Source organism: Mytilus californianus, unplaced genomic scaffold (assembly GCF_021869535.1).
Source record: "Mytilus californianus isolate M0D057914Y unplaced genomic scaffold, xbMytCali1.0.p SCAF_12, whole genome shotgun sequence".
Classification (NCBI taxonomy): domain Eukaryota; kingdom Metazoa; phylum Mollusca; class Bivalvia; order Mytilida; family Mytilidae; genus Mytilus; species Mytilus californianus.
In genome coordinates this window covers 26,866,441-26,888,277 of record NW_026262604.1, presented here as the reverse complement: position 1 = coordinate 26,888,277, position 21,837 = coordinate 26,866,441, and the positions used below count along the sequence as shown (strand labels likewise).

Sequence of the window (21,837 nt, the reverse complement as noted above, 5' to 3'; positions counted from 1 at the left end):
GATCCTCGTCTAACGCCCTGTTTGGATCAAGTTAAATGTGAGGAGCTTGGAACATAAAAGTTGAAGTCCATTATAAAGACCTCACTTAATTTGTATAAAAAGCACTTAACAATGTCTTTTGTACCTGTTTTATGTCACATAATATCTTTCTTTTCTTCTGTAGGATAGCAAGTGGTTCAAATATAAGCCTGTTGAGACTAAAATTGCATGCATGTTTTTCACTAAAAAGTGAAAAATCTTTGTATCAGACCATACTGTCTGCAAAAAAAGTTGAATGCAAGAGTCTTTTTGTGCTTAGATTTATTGTATCATGTCACCTGAGTATAGAAATGATAGAACAGACACAAAATTTTATTTCCTATAGCTTCAATATGCATTTTTAAATGTAAATATGTGATACGGCCTAAATTGACCCTAAATTATTTTCAGTCTTTCTTGGCCTAAGACCCTTTTAAACTAATGTGATATGTTATTTGTAAGTTTTCTTTCCATTTAAAGTACATTAAATACATACGTAAGGATTATTTATAACCAAAAAGCTTTACAAATTTAAAATTGCTGGAAAATATTACATCTTCATGTAAGGCTCCCCTTCATTGGAAAACCTCCATTTTTAGCCACAGGCTCATATAAATTTGACTTTTTAATAATTATGATAAGTCTGATAAATCAAATGAGTACTCTATTGCTTTTAATACATAATATATTATATATTAAGGCATTTCAAAAGTATTTTTTTGCAATATTTTAATTTTTTAAGCCCCAAATGTTGATAGTTGAAAATTTTCAATTTTAACGTCTAAATTTAACACGCAAAGTTGAATATAGAATTAGTCATATTGTCTATAATATAAATCCTATTGCCATGAAACTTTGTAAGCAGTCTTATAATTTAATAAGCTTTGGTCATACCAAGTTTCATTAAGATTGGTCAACTTTTTCTACCCTATTAGGTTCCGGGTACACAGTTATCGTCCTTTGATTTTCGTTGTCCACGAATATAGTCCCTAGTATGGACAGTGTGTTACTTGTCGATTTTTTTTATACCCCTTCCAAATTTATTTCTCCATGTTTTATGACTCAAATAGTAAGTAGGGGGGTGAAATGACACTGTAAAAAAATTTGGGTCATGAATTTTAAAGTAAAGTAGTGATTTGGTCCAGCTGAAAAATGTTAAAAATTAGCACTTCGGAAGCTGTCAAAAGATTTGAAGACCCCCTTAACATGAAATTGTCCATATTTTGAGTTAGAGCCGATGTAGTTTTCTATAATTTTGATATAATTTGTCCCATAAGTAGTACAACACACTGTAAAAATATTATTGAGAAAGCGCAGGTGGGATTTTTTTAATTTTCATTTATTGTCTAAAAGAAATGCACTATGAAATAACTGTGTACTCGGACCGAATGTCTATGCACCTATCCTGAGTCAGGAGCCTGTTGTTCAGTAGTTGTGGTTTGTTGGTGTGGTCCATAGTTATTTCTCCGTTTGTATATAGATTAGATCGTTGGTTTTCCTGTTTGACATGTTTGAATTGTTTTACACTAGTAATTTTGGGGTCCTTTATAGCTTGCTGTTTGGTCTGGGCCAAAGCTCTGTGTTGAAGGCCGTACTATGACCTGTAATTGTATTAACTCTAAATACATTATCAGGTTGGGAACAATCCTCCAAATGAATAATCCCTTAAATGAAAGACTGTCCCTCATTTAACTGTTGTAGAAAAGAAAACAGAAAAAACGTATATTTTTTAACCTAAAAGGGGGGAAAATTCATCATATTTGGAACAACTTTTTTAAAAGAGGGGTCCACTTATTTTTAATAATAAAGAAGATATATATAATTAAAGTCCATGCAGGACTATTAAAGGTGTCAGACCACCAATTAAAAGTCCCTATCTGTTCAACCAAAATTTGCAATTTTCACAGCTTTCTAAATTTTTACCTTAAGTTTAATTTCTGGAAATCTTAAATTAGTATACTATGGAGTGCATTAATCCTCACTGTTGAATGCAAACTCATAGACAAGTAAATTTTGGCTCAAAATGGTCTTAATATATTTCTCTTTCACCAAAAGTTTCATTTCTGCCAATTTGTTGGTTAGTTTAAGTAAACAATGACATCAAATGCACTATTTTTTGTCTGAGTAGGCCTACTTTCACATATGTTCTAAATTGGAGGGAGTAATTGGTGGTCTGACACCTAAAGAGCCAAAAAAGTTGATCAGAAATCTTTTGTTTTTCTTTATTCTTAATCCATAGTCAATTTGTAGTTAAAAACATCCTATCTGAGCATAATGCGACTTATATTACAAATTTTACAGCTCAATTTAAACTGACTGTAATGTATGATTTTTTTAGAAAATACTTGAAAATTTCATTTTTGGACTACAGGAACATAAACTTTCAATATCAAGATCAGTTTGTGTTGATTTTTCCTTGCTTGTTCTACTGCTTTAAAGACTTTCCACAATTTTTGCAATGAGTTTAGTAAAAAATCCAAGGTATTGAAGAGTCAAGGAATATTGACCCCCTTTTTTTTCACCTGGTGTCAGTAATGGGACTATTAATTGATCAAAAGTGCAGTCATGGTCATTAAATTGTTTTATTTACTATCAGTCAATAAAATTTAAGATATAAAAATTTTATTTGAGATAATAAATGGGATTTTTGTGAGTTTATGCAGTGTTTACATCAGGCTATGTTATCTGCCAAATACATGGTATGACACAATGATATAAGAGGTAAAAATCAAATAATTTCATTAAATCTTCATGACAACAATTTTTTTTGGGTAGTAAACAACCGATGTTTTCATGTTTAACACCACAGAAACAACTTACTGTGCATTTATAACAATTTTGGACATTTGTTTATATGAAAGCATATTGTCAGGTTGGGAAAAGCTAAAAATAGCACAAATTCAGGTTTAAGGCTCTTAATTTGCAATATGTGACTTTTTCACCCAAAAAAGATTGAAATGTGGCTACTATCATTTCAAATGATCAGTTAAGACAAAAAAATCAATTGTTTTCTGATTTTGGGGTTTAACCGCAATTTCCCTTTAAAGGTGTCAGACCACCAATTAAAAGTCCCTATCTGTTCAACCAAAATTTGCAATTTTCACAGCTTTCTAAATATTTTACCTTAAGTTTAATTTCATAGAAACCAGGTATATCCTGAATTGTACATGTATCAGCTTTCTACATGCCAATTTTCAACATACCTTTAAAATCATATAAGAAAGAAGAGGCCTCCCGAATAGAGGTACCACTAAAAATAACCCCTGGTTTTCTGGAAATCTTAAATTAGTATACTATGGAGTGCATTAATCCTCACTGTTGAATGCAAACTCATAGACAAGTAAATTTTGGCTGAAAATGGTCTTAATATAATTCTCTTTCACCAAAAGTTTCATTTCTGCCAATTTGTTGGTTAGTTTAAGTAAACAATGACATCAAATGCACTATTTTTTGTCCGAGTAGGCCTACTTTCACATACGTTCTAAAATTGGAGGGAGTAATTGGTGGTCTGACACCTATTACAAAATTCTTGGACATGTTTTGACCATGTAATACCAGATATATGTATAGTTCTTTGGGAAAAGGTTCTTCAAATGATATAAATATGTGCCCTTTTGAACTAGAAAGTGGTTTTTACAAAAAAAAAATACTGTATATCACTTGAAATGTACTCCTCCTAAAAAAAAGAGTTATTACATTGAGAGGTTACCCATCTTTTGAGGGGTTGTTCCCAACCTGATTATGACTTGGATGGAGAATTGTCTCATTGGCACTCATACCACATATTATGTATACACATAGTGCCAAAAAGAATAAAAGACAAAGAACTAAAATGAGAACACCAAAACGACAGAGACACAGACAACCATCATATAACATAAAGAACTAAAATGTACACACATTAACGAACAGCTCGAACCCCAAAAAACTGGAGGTGAACTCAGGTGTTCCGGAAGGATGAGCAGTTCCTGCTTCTTGCAAGACAGCCACCATGTTGCTAGTTAGAAGTCATGTCTGTAAAGGAGGAAAGACATCTATGACAATTCAATGGAGATCATTTAAAGCAGTTGAAGTAATTATTCAATTATCTTTCTTGGTGAACAGGAAAGAAAAAAAACACTTCATAAATTAAAGAAATGTCAAAGTACAAGTGGTAAATCAAGTTTTATCCCACGGTGTTTTGATCAATATTGTCAAAACCTATGTTTACAAAATAAATATATTCACTCGCTTTTACTTTTCAAGCTTCGCCTCAAAAATTTGCAAATTAAAGTTTTTTTTATTAAAATTTTCCAACCCGCTCGCCCCAATTGTTGGAGTCGAAAAAAAACCAGGTAGAACAAGAATTTAATTGGTGTGGCTTAATAGCTCATGCAATCAAACAAGAAATCTGAAGAAAATTGAAATTTGTTTTCCCTTTCACACCTTTAACAGCAATATAGTTGTCAAAGAGGCCAATTAATCATTGAATGATTGCAAACCAATGTACTTAAATAAATAATTATGTTGTGCAACTCTTTTTATAGGTCATTAGAGGAAATCAGATCTAATTAATAGTTTTTCCGCTTGTCAATAAAAAATTATATGTTAATTCTATTTGTCCAATACCTTCATTTAATTGTCTAGGTCAATCTGACAAATGGTAATATCAAGCCCTATCCATACACCTTTTCTCCTTCCTGCCCATTTGTTTCATTCTGGAACAGCCCTTAATGTTTAATTATACCCCACGCAACAAAGTTGCGGAAGGTATAATGTTTTTCAGCTGTCCGTCCGTCCGTCCATCCGTACGTACGTACGTACGTCCAAAAATTGGTTTCCGTTCTCTAACTTTAGTTTTCCTCAACCAAATGTTATGAAACTTATACACAATGCTTATTACCACAAAACACAAATCAAGTTTGAATTTTGGTGGCGTCACTTTAACTGTTCCAGAGTTATGCTCCTTTACAAATGGAAAAATTGCTGAATTTTTTCTTTACCGTTCTCTAACTTTAGTTTGCCTCAACCAAATATTATGAAACTAATGTGCAAGGCTTATTACCACAAAATACAGATCAAGTTTGAATTTTGGTAGCATCTTTTTTTCTGTTCTAGAGTTATGCTCCTTTACAAAGGGAAAAATTGCTGAATTTTTCGTTTCTTTTCTCTAAGTTCAGTTTGCCTCAACCAAATGTTGTGAAACTTATACACAATACTTATTACCACAAAACTCAGATGAAGTACAAATTTGGGTAGTGTCACTTTTACTGTTCTTCAGTTATGTCCCTTTATAACTTTATATGATATGCAAGCGGGGGCATCATCTGTGTCACATGGACATATTCCCCATTTATTTTTCTAGGAGTTATGCCCCTTTAACTTAGAATTTGGCCAGTCCCGTTCTTGTCATCGCAACTCCTCTGAAACCGCACAACAGAATTTCATGAAACTGAAGATAATAAGGACATGATACTATGTAGATGTTTATATCAACAGGAAATTACGATTCAATTTTTTTCTAGAAGTTATGCCCCTTTAACTTAAAATTTTGGCCAAAATATACTTTGTCATCACAACTCCTCTGAAACCACACAACAGAATTTCATGAAAATTTGTAGATAATAAGGACATACTATGTAGATGTGCATATCCACAGGAAATTATGATTCAATTTTTTTCTAGGAGTTATGCCCCTTTGAACTTAATTTTGGTCTAAATATACTACTGCAACAGTTTGTAATCGCAACTCCTCTGAAACCACACAAGACAATTTCATGAAACTTTGTAGTTAATGAAAACATAATATGTAAATGTGCATATTCACAAGAAAATTTTTATCAGTTTACTTTTCAGTTTGTTTTGTAGAGTTATGAGTCTTTGAACTTAGGAATCTGTTGAGATTTTGTTTGTCCAGTGACAATGTGGGGGCTTTGGGGTATGTGAGCGTGCTCACAAAGGTTCTTTAATTATACATGCGATGTACATGTACATAAAACAGTACTTCATATTTTTTGGCCGCATTTGGTGATCTCTAATCTTATCCTATATATATATACACAGATATGTATATTCTTTAAATTAAATCAATATAATTCAGAAATTTCTAAAATAATTTTGAAATTGCTCAAACATATAAAATGTATTAAAATGAAATATTTTTTATACAGGACAAGGAAAAGTGAACGTGCCCAAATCAAAGGCCAGAAAAATGTAAGTATTAATAAATGAGTCATAACAACAGTGTAGGTGTGTTCAATTAACAAATTTTTACTAAAAGTACTTGAAAACATATAAAAAGTGGATCTTAAAAATGCATAATTTCAAAATAATTTCATTTTTATGCACCACCTTGGGGTATATGTTTTTTCTGTCTGTGCATCCATTCATTTGTCCGTCCGTCCGTCCGTTCGTCTGTCCCGCTTTAGGTTAAAGTTTTTAGTCAAGGTATTTGTTAATGAAGTTGAAGTCCAATCAACTTGAAACTTGGTACACATGATATGATCTTTCTAATTTTAATGCCAGATTAGAGCTTTGACTTCAATTTCACGGTCCACTGAAGATAGAAAATGATACTGCTAGTGGGGCATCTGTGTAACCTGTATACTATGGACACATTCTTGTTTGTGTGTGTTATCTAGGTTATTAGTCTTCATCCTCTGCCAATTTTTAGCTCACCGGGGCCCTAAGGGCCCCATGTGAGCTTATGCCATCACTTGGCGTCCGTCGTCTGTCGTCGTCTGTCGTCGTCGTAAACTATTTAAAAAATCTTCTCCTCTGAAACTACTGGGCCAAATACCTTCAAATTTAAATAAATGTTCCTTAGGGTATCTAGTTTATAAATTGTATCCGAAGTTTTGATCCATTTACAAACATGGCCGCCATGGCTAAAAATAGAACATAGGGGTCAAATGCAGTTTTTGGCTTATATCTCAAAAACTAAAGCTTTTAGAGCAAATCTGACATGGGGTAAATTTATTGAATTAGTCAAAATCTATCAGCTCTGAAATTTTCAGACGAATCGAACAACCCATTGTTGGGTTGCTGCCACCGAATTGGTAGTTTTAACAAAATTTTGCAGTTTTTTTTTATTATTTTGAATATTATTATAGATATATATAAACTGTAAGCAGCAATAATGTTCAGCAAAGTAAGATCTACAAAAAAGTTAATATGACCATAATTGTCAATTGACCCCTTAAGGAGTTATTGCCCTTTAAAGACAATTTTACACAATTTGTTCATCAAGTTTGCTAACATTTAAAAATCTTCTCCTCTGAAACTACTGGGCCAATTACCTTCAAACTTTAACTAAATGTTCCTTAGGGTATCTTGTTTATAAATTGTATCCGAAGTTTGTATCCATCAACAAACATGGCCGCCATGGCTAAAAATAAAACATAAGGGTCAAATGCAGTTTTTGGCTTATATCTCAAAAACTAAATCTTTTAGAGCAAATGTGACAGGGGTAAAATTGTTTAATTGGTCAAGGTCTATCGGCCCTGAAATTTTCAGACGAATCAAACAACCCATTGTCGGGTTGCTGTACCGAATTGGTAGTTTTAACAAAATTTTGCAGTTTTTTGTTATTATTTTGAATATCATTATAGATATATATAAACTGTAAGTTGCAATAATGTTCTGGTAAGTAAGATCTACAAAAAATTTAATATGACCATAATTGTCAATTGACCCCTTAAGGAGTTATTGCCCTTTAAAGACAATTTTACACAATTTGTTCATCAAGTTTGCTAACATTTAAAAATCTTCTCCTCTGAAACTACTGGGCCAATTACCTTCAAACTTTAACTAAATGTTTCTTAGGGTATCTTGTTTATAAATTGTATCCGAAGTTTGTATCCATCGACAAACATGGCCGCCATGGCTAAAAATAAAACATAAGGGTCAAATGCAGTTTTTGGCTTATATCTCAAAAACTAAATCTTTTAGAGCAAATGTGACATGGGGTAAAATTGTTTAATTGGTCAAGGTCTATCAGCCCTGAAATTTTCAGACGAATCGAACAACCCATTGTTGGGTTGCTGTACCGAATTGGTAGTTTTAACAAAATTTTGCAGTTGTTTGTTATTATTTTGAATATTATTATAGATATATATAAACTGTAAGCAGCAATAATGTTCAGCAAAGTAAGATCTACAAAAAAGTTAATATGACCATAATTGTCAATTGACCCCTTAAGGAGTTATTGCCCTTTAAAGACAATTTTACACAATTTGTTCATCAAGTTTGCTAACATTTAAAAATCTTCTCCTCTGAAATACAGGTGAGCGATTCAGACTCTTGAGAGCCTCTTGTTAGTCTTTCTTTCCATGAAATATTTGATTAGGATTTTATAAAACATTTTTAACTTTTTGAAAATTCCACATGACAACCGATCAGACAATAGTTTTAAATTGACTGAATGCAGAAAAATACAATAAATGATGCTCAATAGGTAGTAGATACATTTAGCTTTTAAAATACAACCAAGGCATATAATGATCATATTAATGGTGCTATGTGAATAAATTTATCGGTTTACAAGAGCTAAATTAGCGTCATTACTATAAGCTATGTACAATGGCTTCCAGGTTTATCATACTTTTTGGTGAGTTCTTTGAATTTATCTTCATTCACTCTTGTCCTCAGTCCCTGGTTCATATGATTGGCTAAACCATGATTAATTTTTGGACCTGTCTTTTCATCAGAATTTATAATAAAATCTTTCATTGGTTCTAAGACATTTGCATTTTTAGTTTTTTCTAGATCTGCTTCATGTTCATCATGATCATTGTTCTCCGAACAATCTTCATCATTGCAATCTTAACTTTGTTTGTCACATGAAACATCTGGATATAATTCAGAAGGTGCAGAAATATTATTGTTTGTGTCAAACAAACAGTCCATTTGTGATTGATAGTTATCTTTTCTAGATTTATTTTGAACGACCTTTCTTGGTCTGGCCATTGTTGCCAATTGTCTAGAATAAATCTTTGGTGCTGTCTGAATAGTATCAGTTTGTAAATTCTGTTTTTGCATCAAAGTTTGTATGTATAACTGATTCTGCAATAACATATTGTAGAAATCCGATATAGCTACTTCCTGTGTTTGATTGACAGGAGTATTACCCATGGCTCCACCTCCTACAATAGTGTTTTCAATACTCGCTTGAAAAGCACTGTTTTTTGTTATCATAACCTGGCGAAATAAGTTGCCTGTGGTCATAATTTGGGCTGAAAATATTGTCACTTTTAGAACTTGTCTTGGCCTTGCCAGAAAGTTCCGTTACCGTTCCATTAGCAAATGTTTGCTGACAACGTAACAAAATTATCCATCACAAGCTACATCGTTAGAATATTAATGAATCCAAAAACTATATCAAATCGTAAATATCGTATTCCAAATGTCACAAATAAATTAATTTCCAAATAAAAACAAGTAAGATATCCATTATTTCCAATAAACTTAAGAGGGATAAATTTCATGAATTGACCTCATAAGACCAAATACGCTAGTGACCTCTACGATCTGCTTGTGCATCTCATGGTACTCTCAGCATATAGGTTCAATAAAATTAAAAGGTGCAGATATAATGCTACTTTTCCCTTCTTATCAGAGTCCAATCTTTAGGAAAATTGCTCCTGCACATCCAAATGTGAGGGACAAACTAGCATCTATTTTTACACTAAGTGAATCTCTCGAGAGGCTATTATTGACATCCATCTTTTGCCTTTTAACTTGGCAGTTGAGCCTCCCTTGTGAAAGAATTCCTGGATCAGCCTTTGCTTTATGAATATAGCTAGCATGTATTAAACCAATCTTACTTCATAAGTTAATATATATACATACATAACATATGAATTCAAACAATCATAGAATTTTCATTTCTTTTTCCTCATTAGGTGTCTAGTGCAGTTAAAGAGGCAGAGTTGTATATAAGACAGGGTATTGACAAGGATGGTTTTATTGTCAAAGATATTAACCCTGAAATAGGTGAGTTTTGTTAGAATTTTATGTGTTGTCCTCCATTGATATCTTTGTAACAATACAGCCTTCCATTTCAGTTTCTAGGTAAATTCTAACATTTTGGCATCAAAGGTACAGTGAATTAGAAATTATTGTAAGGTTTCCATTAATTTGTTTGGACACCAATTCACCCACTTCAACTTGAAAATGCCTGTACCAAGTCAGGAATATGACAGTTGTTATTCATTCTTTTGATGTGTTTGTGCTTTTGATTATGCCATTTGGCTACGAACTTTCCGATTTGAATATTCCTCGAAGTTCGGTATTTTTTGTTATTTTAGTTTTTAGAACATATGCTGTTGTTTACTTAAACTAGCAAACAAATTTGTAGAAATGAAATATACATATAGACCAATTTGAACATAAATCATGCCTTAAGTTTTTTTATTTAAATTGTTTTACATTTGTCATTTCGGGGCCTTTTATAGCTGATAATGTGGTATGGTTTATAGTCATTGTTGAAGGCCATACAGTGACATAGTTGTTAATTTCTGTGATGTTTGGTCTCTTGTGGAGAGTTGTCTCATTGGCAATCATACCACATCTTCTTATTTTTACATTAATTTTGAGTTAAAATTTACAAGTCAAAGATTATGCTTTAAAAATTGAGGATTAATGTGCTCGATAGTATGCTCATTGAAGATATTCAGAAAACCGGGGTTTATTTTTAGTAGCACTTGACTTCTGAATGGTGGTGTTTCACTGCAAGACTTTAAATATTTAAACATTGGTTGAAAATTGTCTTAAAGTAAGGATGACTATCACAATAATATAAAATCACAATCCATATATATGAATACAAAATTAAAATTATATCTGTTTGCACTTTTTTCATGAAATTGCAAAAATTAATCTTTAATTTTGTATGGTCATGTAAAATTCACAATAATATATTATTGCAATAATTTCTTATTGCAATAATTTCTGATATTTCAGTATTCAACTTAGATAAACTTCATCAATCATGCTAATAAAGTACAATTTTATTTTGTTAAACATATTGTGTCCTTTTGCCTGTCATACAAACATCCAACAAAAACACACTATTTAAAACCTGCACAGGAAACATTCGCAACAGGTTTCACTATGTTTAAAATATATCCCTTATTTTATTTGGATATGTGTGAGATACTTGTAATTGTCTGAAATTCCTAAACCAATGGAAGAAAAAAGAACCATTTTAACTAGATTTCTAATTTAAATCATGTCTGTAACTCATGCTGTTTAAGATTGCAATATTTTGAACCTGCCAACTGACTGTTTATTTATGTTTAATGTTTTTGAAGTGATAAACAAGCAACTTGAATAAATTTCTCTGTTGTATTAAATAATTATATGTCTGCTGATTTATGGATCATTTAATTTAAACTGAAGTAATCCTGATTCTGAAGAGTAATAACCTTAATTCCATTGAATACACTGTATACTTCTAAAAATAAATAATATAAATTCAAATCAATACATCCTCACTCTAGGAGAGGGAACTATATTGCAATAAATGTTGGTTGTGTTTCTCTCAGGAACTGCAAATTAGAGCTCATGAAATTTGGTTTTAAGCTTAGGAAAGCATGCTACTACATATATGCATACTGCGAAAGGATTTTTATTCATGGTTATCAATTTTCATGGATTGAGCAAAAGTTACATGTTCGTGGGTTCTTAAATTCATGGATTTTAGTTTTCTGAGAAAAAAATTTGGGTGAAAATTGGATCCCATCAGAAACGAAGTATCTTGAAAATAATCATATGGTGTTCATTTTCACTTATATGTTCGTCTTTAATTTTCTGACAACATTCATCAAATTTTTTATAAAATAATTGCTTTCAGAAATAAGCTGACTCATCTCTGAATACAAATGGTCTCATTGAAGAAAATTGCAAAGTAAACATTTTGATTGTTGCACACGTGTAATCAGAAGTGGTGACACCAATTAACCCGACATCCAATAATCAAGAGATTAACGATCATCAAAGGTGTTAATTGGGCCATAAACATGTCATCTAAAGAAAAAAATTGCATAAAAATGCTACAAATGTACTTTGAAGAAAATTGAGAATGGAAATGGGGAATGTGTCAAAGAGACAACAACCCGACCAAACAGCAGAAAACAGCTGACGGCCACCAATGAGTCTTCAACACAGCGAGAAAATCCCGCACCCGGAGGTGGGCTTCAGCTGGCCCTTAAACAAAATGAATGAATACTTATGAAATAATACTTTTGAAATAAAAAAAGCAAGCCCAATATGCAACAATTATTATTTTTTTCCGTGAGAGAATTATGAGCAGATAAAATTAACACTTCATCATCATACATCTTAACCGGAAGTCTGACTTTCATTTTTCAAAGCTAATTTTTTACTTTGGTTTATAATTTAAAAATTAAAATCCTGTCTGAAGTTGTACATGCTACACTTTTGCTACGCCACTGCATATAGTTCATAGTGCGTTTGCTGATATTTGATGTTTTCTCTAGAAAATATGCCCGTATCCATGTAGTCGAACCTACAGGGGATTTTTCCATGTCTTGATTTGGACAACAGTTGTTATATTTCGTTGGACACTTAAATTCGTGGATAAAACCTTCCACGAAAACCACGAAAATTGGTACCCCACGAATAAAAGTACTTTCACAGTATTCGTGTGTGTGTGATGCATGAGATGCACTAATATATTTCTGGTTTACTTATAATAATGTATATATGTGGTAAAATATTTCAGCAATGGTATTGTTAAAGGGCACAGCTCATAGGATGTAAAGCACAAAAATACTTATAAATATATTATTAGTTTTCTTGTTTAATTTTTTACATTTTCATTTTGGGGCTTTTTATAGCTGACTATACAGCATGACTGTTTTATCTTTGTTGAAATCCATACAGTAAACTTCAATTGCGCGTAATATATCCTTTTCATTTGAACTTTGGTCCCAGGATATTTGTCTCATTAGCAGTCTTACCATATCTAATTATTTTTATATGTACTTATAGACTGAAACATGTCTTTCCATATCTGTCCTGGTATCATCCCAAGACACTAATATTAGCTAAAGGCACAAGCTGAGGGCTCATATGGATCAAGGGATGATACTAGGGCCCATATGGAAAAGAACATATCATATATTTATACATATGCTTAAGGAAAGAATTTTATGATTTTTCTGGCAAGATCATAAATGTTTTTCCACTGAAATAATTTCACTATTACGAAACTCAAAATACTTGAAAATTGTAATGTCATGTGAAATTTTCTTTTAGCAGTTAAGTGTTAGTTATCTTTATTTATTTGACAAATTAATTTTCATTGATTTTGACAAAATGAGCACCTCTTCATCAGTCATTGCTGTTAGAAATGCTTACAACATCATTAATAACCAAATGACAAGGCACAATTAACTGGTTATTTGGAAATATTAATAGGGCAAATCTGTGGTTATATATATTTTGTGTAAATATGCAAACCCCAATGTTTCATAACAAATATATGATAAATGTATTTATTGAATATATTTTAGCTTAAAAATATAAAATTACATATTGAGTAGTTGCATATATACATGTAAGATTACTATTCAGTGATATATTTAGAAAATTAAGCTTGAAAAAATCACCTGAATAACAATGAATTAAGAGATGTGGTATATAATTGCCAATGAGGCAACTCTATTGAATCAGATGATATCCACCAGAGTTCAAATGAAGTGGATGTAAGCAATTATAGGCAACCCTACAACCTTCAACAATGAGAAAAACTGTCTATAAAAGGCACAAATATGAAAAATATGGAACAATTAAATAAGAAAACTATTTATTTGTACTTCAACATGTTCAAGGTTCAAAATTTGAAAGAAAACAAGGTCTCTGCTCTTTGGTCGGGTTGTTGTCTCTTTGACACATTCCTCATTTCCAATTCTTAATTTTACTCATTAGAAAGGTCCTTAGTACAACCTGTTATACTCATTATGAGTCAGCCAAAGAATGGAAACTTTGAAAGTAAACATGAGTTATTAAATAATTTATTACACTCCAGTATAGAAAACTGGAAGATTACAGTTTAGACCTAAATTTTTACTAAACAATTTAGCAGAAATCATTTAAATTTATTTATAAATCAGTGAGCACATTTTTCAACCCTGATATTTTTCTGATTCTAAACAAATGCCATTAATGAATTTTACTGTATGACTCATGTACATTCTAGACAGTGCATGATGTAAAAGTCCCACACTTTTGTAAAATGTATCAGACTAAATTTGCCAATGGAATGTTAGCACACTAATTTCTGTGTAACTATTACTTTTCCTGTCTGACAGGATCACATGACCTTAACTTCATTTTAATGAATCAGTAATCATTTAGTTGTTACTATATCTAGAACATTATTTTGTAAGGTGTAAATTCCATCTGACAGAGATGTTTGTCTTTGATAAAAATTAATTCATAGTTCAGTGTTAATGATTAGTTTTCTTGAACAGATTGAACATGTTGAAGAAAGTATATAATCTCTGCAACCCATATGTTTCCTCCACTACAAATAAAAAGGAAATGGGAGTGGAAGAAAATGACATGCCAAGTAAAAAAAAAAAAAATGGAAAACCATTCTTACATGCCTTAAATTCTAATTGCTAATTAACTCAAAGGAAATGATATATTTACAATCTTTATACTTATAACTGAGAACAATAACACATAAAATATGTTACAATAAATACATAATAAAATATTAATAGAATTAAGGTGGTACCCAACACCTTGACTAATATTAATTTGGCTCGTTTAATTTTCATAAAATTTTGACAAAATGTTTACTTTGACCCTTTGACAAAAATATAAAAATTTCAAAAAATTTGAACCAACCACTTTATCAGAAAAATTTCATTGGTTATATAGCAGTTTGACAAACACTAATTTTGATCATTGAGAAGCTTAATATTTCCTTAACAATACAATGTAATTAAAACGTTTAGCTGATTTTTACAGAGTTATCTCCCTGTAGTGTTAGGTACCACCTTAAACAAAAAATGAAAAAAAGAGGGATTCAATGCCATATGCACATAATAATCTATAATGGTTAATGAATTCCAATAAATACAAACCAGAGGCGGATTGGGAGGGGTAACAGGGCTTGGATCCTCCTTTTTAGCTCACCGAAGGGCCCCATGTGAGCTTTTGCCATCACTTGGCATCCGTCGTCGTCGTAAACTTTTTCAAAAATCTTCTCCTCTGAAACGACTGGGCCAAATACCTTCAAATTTTAACTAAATGTTCCTTAGGGTATCTTGTTTATAAATTGTTTCCGAAGTTTGTATCCATCGACAAACATGGTCGCCATGGCTAAAAATAGAACATAAGGGTCAAATGCAGTTTTTGGCTTATATCTCAAAAACTCAATCTTTTAGAGCAAATGTGACATGGGGTAAATTGATTAATTGGTCAAGATCTATCGGCCCTGATATTATCAGACGAATCAAACAACCCATTGTTGGGTTGCTGCCACCGAATTGGTAGTTTTAACAAAATTTTGAAGTTTTTTGTTATTATTTTGAATATTATTATAGATATATATATAAACTGTAAGCAGCAATAGTGTTCAGCAAAGTAAGATCTACAAAAAAGTTAATATGACCAAAATTGTCAATTGACCCCTTAAGGAGGTTTTGCCCTTTAAAGACAATTTTACACAATTTGTTCTTCAAGTTTGCTAACATTTAAAAATCTTCTCTGAAATACAGGTGAGCGATTCAGGCTCTTGAGAGCCTCTTGTTGAGTGTTATAAATGATAAATGCATCTAGACTTTTAACAAGCTAGTTTTATATCTCTATGTTGAAAACATCCTGGCTGATAAATTAAAGGGAAAATTCGCGATTTTTTACTATTCATCTTAATATGTTCATAATACCATAAAAAACATATTCACCAAGTTTTATCTGGATATGAACACTAATAAAGAAGAAAATTGGGAATTAATAATTTAATTTGTTCGAACTTCCTGACTTATGTGACGTAGTTTAAGTCTTTTTGCATGCCGGGAGTGAATAAATCTCATTGTAAGTCTTGTTCGTTAATCATCTAATAACGCGATTTAAAGCGCATCGACGACTTTTGGCGTAGCTATTAACCAACTAATAATTAAGAAAGTAAAGTGATCAGCCATGCAACTTTCAAAATTAAAATGTACGATTTATATTTAAAGGATTTCTGATATGATTATAGTAATAAAAGTAAATCATACAATAGAATATATTTTTATGATTTTTTTCCGATGGATATTTTGAACAAACATATATAACTGATATTGTTTTACAAATGCATGTTTGTATTCTCACCTGAAGTCTCTTACTTCAGTCTAGCAAACATTTCCCACTAGTACAGTGTAAATACAATGTGTATTGTACTGTGACACTTAGTGACTACCTGTTGAATGCGTGGTTAAATTCAAGGTAATTAAAAGATTAGCATTCTGTAATTCTATTCTTTTGATCTTCACTCAGTGAATTTTAGCCAACACGGTTCACCGTTACAGGTGTGAACAACATTTCGTATGAATGATAAAAACATTAATTATTTGGAGAGGAATATGGTGGCAAAATACCTGAATCGCCGTTATATATATCTTTTATATTTTTGGTAAGCTTATTTTAAAATAGATAGGTGAGTATTTTGTTGTAACATCGAAATTCTGAATTACTTTTAATTAAATAATTTTATAAATAAAAATGGCCCACGAAAATGAGCGTATAAACCAAACACTGTACTTACTTTTTCAAATTATCATGGGTATTAACCTTGAGTATTTCAATGTTTAGAGAAAACTTTCGCGGTTACATGATTAATATAGCTTGGTCCGTCCACAGCGATCTAAATTTACCTAATCAGGAATGCCCTTATTAAAATATTTAAAATCTCACAACGTGTACATACTTTAGCTATTTGACCAACGATGTTTGAAAAAAATAACAGATTCAATCTTACGTCAACTTTCCTTTTTTGAATGGAGACAGATCGGCGAAATCAATTTTCAATGTGCTTTATATCTTGTACCTTTGCAAGACTTATCATTCATTCATAAACCCACTCTATACCAGAGACATATATGTCAGTCTTAACTGACAAGAATACACCTCAAGCGGACAAGCAGTATATTCTTTAAATTTCTGTGATTTGATACCAAGAAAGAAAAAAAATCCCGAAATTAATTTGATACTTTGTGATACTCAATATTTTTCCTGGAAAATATTCACATCCACACGTTTGGTCTGAAAATAAGATAATGATATGGTGTACAGAACATGCAGAAGTGTGAATGTCATAAAACCTTGTTATATCAGAAACCACTATAAATGTGAACCTGTATACGTAAGACCTCATGGAACGTCACCTAAGCACATACAGGTAATATACAAGTAGCTCTGTTATACCCGGAAATGTCAAGGTAAATTGCTACCGATACTGAATGTACCAATGCAAAGAAAATTCGGATGATTGTGAAGCGTGACCATTCATGATTTTAGAGGAGTCTTAGGTGGAAATTGCCGGTACGATTTAAATTCTGACTAGATTTTTTTCTCTCAATTTAAATCACTGAACTAAAAAAAAAGAAACCTTTGTCCAAGATCAGAATTCTTTATGTATATTCATTAATACAACATCCTTATTTTGTAACTTTCAATATACTTTACCTCCAACCACAGCCCCCTCCCAACCTGGGAATAGTATATTTAACATTACAATGTTTGTGTACCTGCCCAAATCAAAAAAAAAAAGAAGAAAAAAAAGAAAGAGATGAACGGTAAGTCACATCAGATTCAAATATTTATATGGTTGATTGTCGTTAACTGGAGATGTATAGTTACACATCTCTGCGTTAACTTATAAGAATGACAGGAAAGTATATACTTGAAATAGATGTATGATGTATAATATGCAACTGCGGCACCCCTTTTTATCAAAGTGTACATGCATTTTAATGACTGTCCTTTATTTTGATTAAGAATGACAATTGAACGTGAAATTCTATAGTTGCCAGTGAGACTTTTTTTTACCAGATATGCGACTTTTCGTATTTATATTTTCTCTTATGCTACTCTCATTTAATATTTTATGCATAAGTGCAATATTGGGAATAGTTTATTCCCCCACAAGCCAACTAAATAAATTAATCAACCATCTAGCTAATCAGACGTTAATACAAATACTATCAGTCTATCCGGAGTGAAGTTTCTTTATTTCTTCAAATAGATTTTTTGGGGATCATTAGTGTACGTCCAGTGGCATATATATTACATGCATGTCGGAATAGGAAAGTTAGCATAATGTACTTTTAGAACCATGTTCACATCATTATACATTATATCCAACAATTGTGGTGATGACGAATTTCTTTAACTGTTTGAGAACAATCTAAATGAAATATAAATCTGTGATTTTACTATGTCCATAACTTCAATGAACCAAAGCAAGTGAGAAATCAACCTGTATTTAAATCAAATTGGTTCTGGATGTTCCTCTGTTATATTCAAAAACATGTATATATTTTTAATTGCGACTATCTATATCCGTAACTTTCTATCTAGGGGTATTAACCAATGACCGACAAGTGCGTACATTTTTGTTATATCAATATTTGTATGTTTCAAAATGTCCATCATTATTGACAACGAGTATATACTTACATTTTCCACAATTTACCCTTGGAAAAATTTTATCAAATCTTTTTTTGGAATTATTTAGATTTTCATAAATATCATTCTTTACACCAGAAATGTCATTTATAAACAAGCGTATGTGTTTAGTAATGACTAGTATATCACTCTCGGACACACAAGACAAAGATGTATATTTCACCCGATAGTTTCAAAATGGAAAGTTATAAGTTATCGGCCGTGTACACTGATCAATACCCTCAGAAATGAAGGGATGCATGAACTTGCTTTATGTAATTGTGTAATAAGAGTTTTTAAGTCCGACAGGAAATCGCATGAATACCTGGACGTGTCACCTCACAATACCTCTGGGAATAATTCCTTTAGCCATATGCATGCTGATGATCAGATAAGGGAAGGTCTGAATTTATTTAAATAATTAGATATAAGAAAATGTTGTATGAGTGCTAATGAGACAACTCTCCATCCAATTCACAAATTGTCAATTTATAAAAGTAAACCATTATAGGTAAAAGTACGGTCTTCAACCCGGAGCCTTGGTTTATTACATAAAAGTTTATTACATAAAAAAAGTATGAACAAGTTAGATTTTCGAAAACAATTATACACGGGACACTTATTTATGACTTTGAACTTTTTAACTAATTCCCATATAAATTTCTTGTTTCAAAACTTAGTAAAAACAAGAATTTGTATAGTAACAAATACAAATCCTTGGTAAAAAAAAACAGTTTAAAAACGACAGACTTTAGTTATTAAAAAAAAATAATTACATTTTCCGTATCATGTTAGTTAGGAAAGGTTGAACAACCATGTCTATTATAATCATGTTTGTGACCCGGGAAACTGTTTATGCTTTTCTTGTCGGATAAAACAACTGTACGCTTGACAAGATATCGACACGCAATTACGACTATGTTAGGTTACTGCTAGTTTTGGTCCTTTGTGGTTTATAGATATATTGTGGTTTCGAAACCGAGAAGATGTCAAAATGGCCGCATGCAGAGAATTGATACTCTAAATTTAAAATCGATGGTGATCTCTTATATAGCAGAATAAAACTTTAATATTTATGAATTTGTGCTTTTTTAAACAGAATGAACATAATATCAATTTTTCATTTTTTTGCGAAGTTTCCCTTTAAAGATAGATTAAGACTGATTTAAGCAACATAATGTAAGTAAAACATCCATTTCAGGCTATTGTAGTCAATCAATTTATTTAAATTCTACACTCTTTTTAATTTTGTCCTAACTTTTATGAAATGATCCAGCTTGATTTACTTTGAAAATATTTTTTATATATATACAAGTGTGGACACAGATCAGTGTGGATAGTATGTTTGGATGTTTGACAGTGATTTCTGACACAAACAGTTCTCTGGTTTTTCCCCATAGGGTTCTATGTTGAACTGTTGTGCACAGTGACAGCAAACCTGTACCAAACACTGAAAATAGCAGTGTCTTTTATTTAATATTGAGTTTTAATGTTCAAGACTGTTATGGAGGAGACACTACTTTAAATCAGTTTTAAATTTTAGTATGCGAGATGGTGTCTGTGAACCTGCATGCACGTAATATTTGTATGGTTCTATTTATGTTCCTTTGAGGTGGTAATTTCTTACTTGGGTTTGTCCACATAAAACTGAAAATTTGTTCAGGATCTTCCCAGTATCATTAGTAAAAGATTTTGTTTGAATGTGGAAATTGTTTCTATGAAGATATATTATGGTTTTAAGTAATGATAATATACCAGATATGGCAGATTCCAATACAGATGCTCATAACTCCTACACACTGATTAAAATTCTTTTAGATATGAAAAGGATTTACGGACAAAAGGATTAAAAAAAATAATTTATACTTACTAACATTACCGGTATGTATAAGTGAATGATCATTTACACTCAGGACTCATCAGCAGGCAGCACAGATGTTAAAAAAAAACAAAACCACCTAGCATCATATTGTTAGTAGCATGAGTAGCATTGTTTGGTTAATTTGTGCTTTTTTTATTTGGCTTCTGGACAAAAAATGTTTGGTTCAAGTGTAAATAAACATGATAAAATGCTTTAATCTCCCCTTAAATACTTACATTGAATGGATGGTACAACTGCTTGTGCTGACAGATTTAATCATCTTACCTTGCAGCAGATCATGTGCAGATGTGAGTTGTCTGTCAAATCTTTATTTCACAAAGAATGCATTTGCATAACAATGAACTGAGCTCAAAGCAAAACACTTTAATAATACACTTGGACAAAAAGCTCAATCCAGTGATATACTTTGTAATAGAGGACTGTCATGAACATTCACCCTTCATAACCACCTCTATGATCTAACAAACATGCCAAACATGGATCAGAAGTCCTGAAAAAGACACGTATTTTTTTATATTATATGTACGTATATGTATTCCAGTTAAAACATACAAAGTTGTGGTAAAAACATTCAGTTTCTAGCAAGTAGTTCATGCACAAATTAATAATATTTGCTGAGTGCCTGCCTCTTTTTGAAATAAGAACATACTTCCACCTAATCATTGAAAACAGGTGAACAAACATTCCTGAAGTCGACATCCAAATCTGACGTCATAATAAAATAAGATTTCAAATCTACATGTATGACCAATTATATATATATCCCTGAAATAGACATCTTTTTTGTTGTTCTCAAATTAATGTCCCAATAGTATTGGTATCTCTAATTGATGACTTTTTTACAGACTAGCCACAATGAAATCAAAGTTTTATAAAATGATAGATTGAACTAATACTCAAAAAGTTGTGAAAGATATAATATTTTAAATCTTGCAAATACATGTAATGATACATTTCAGCAATTGGCTGTACTTTTAGTTTTTTATTTTGTCTATTGTTTGAGATAGTGTATTGACCTCTAGACGTCTTTCAATTATCTTTGGCAGTGGGTTGTTTTCTTGTTGTTGTACATGTATATTAATAATAATCCTCGTGGCATTTATTTAAATGAATATGTAAGGAATGTGACAAAGTAGATCGAGAGGATGAACTTCTTTCACCAAAATATTAATATGCATGTACATATACATGTAATTTTTAAGATGATGTTGATGGTGGTCTTATTGTAATTTTCTGAGGTTTGACCTTTTAATTTTAAGCTGTAACATGTCCAA

At 31.5% G+C, this 21,837-nt stretch overlaps 1 protein-coding gene across 1 annotated transcript in view; it reads left to right on the top strand.

Annotated features, from left to right (window-relative positions):
* The first annotated feature begins 6,147 nt into the window (after window positions 1-6,147).
* The window catches only part of LOC127722368 (N-lysine methyltransferase KMT5A-A-like), a 34,385-nt gene continuing 18,695 nt past the window's right edge, over window positions 6,148-21,837 (top strand). Inside the window, exons 1-2 of the mRNA XM_052229250.1 lie at window positions 6,148-6,210; window positions 9,900-9,990. Coding sequence (XP_052085210.1) covers window positions 6,148-6,210; window positions 9,900-9,990 — 154 coding nt within the window. The remainder of the gene's footprint in view (window positions 6,211-9,899; window positions 9,991-21,837) is intronic.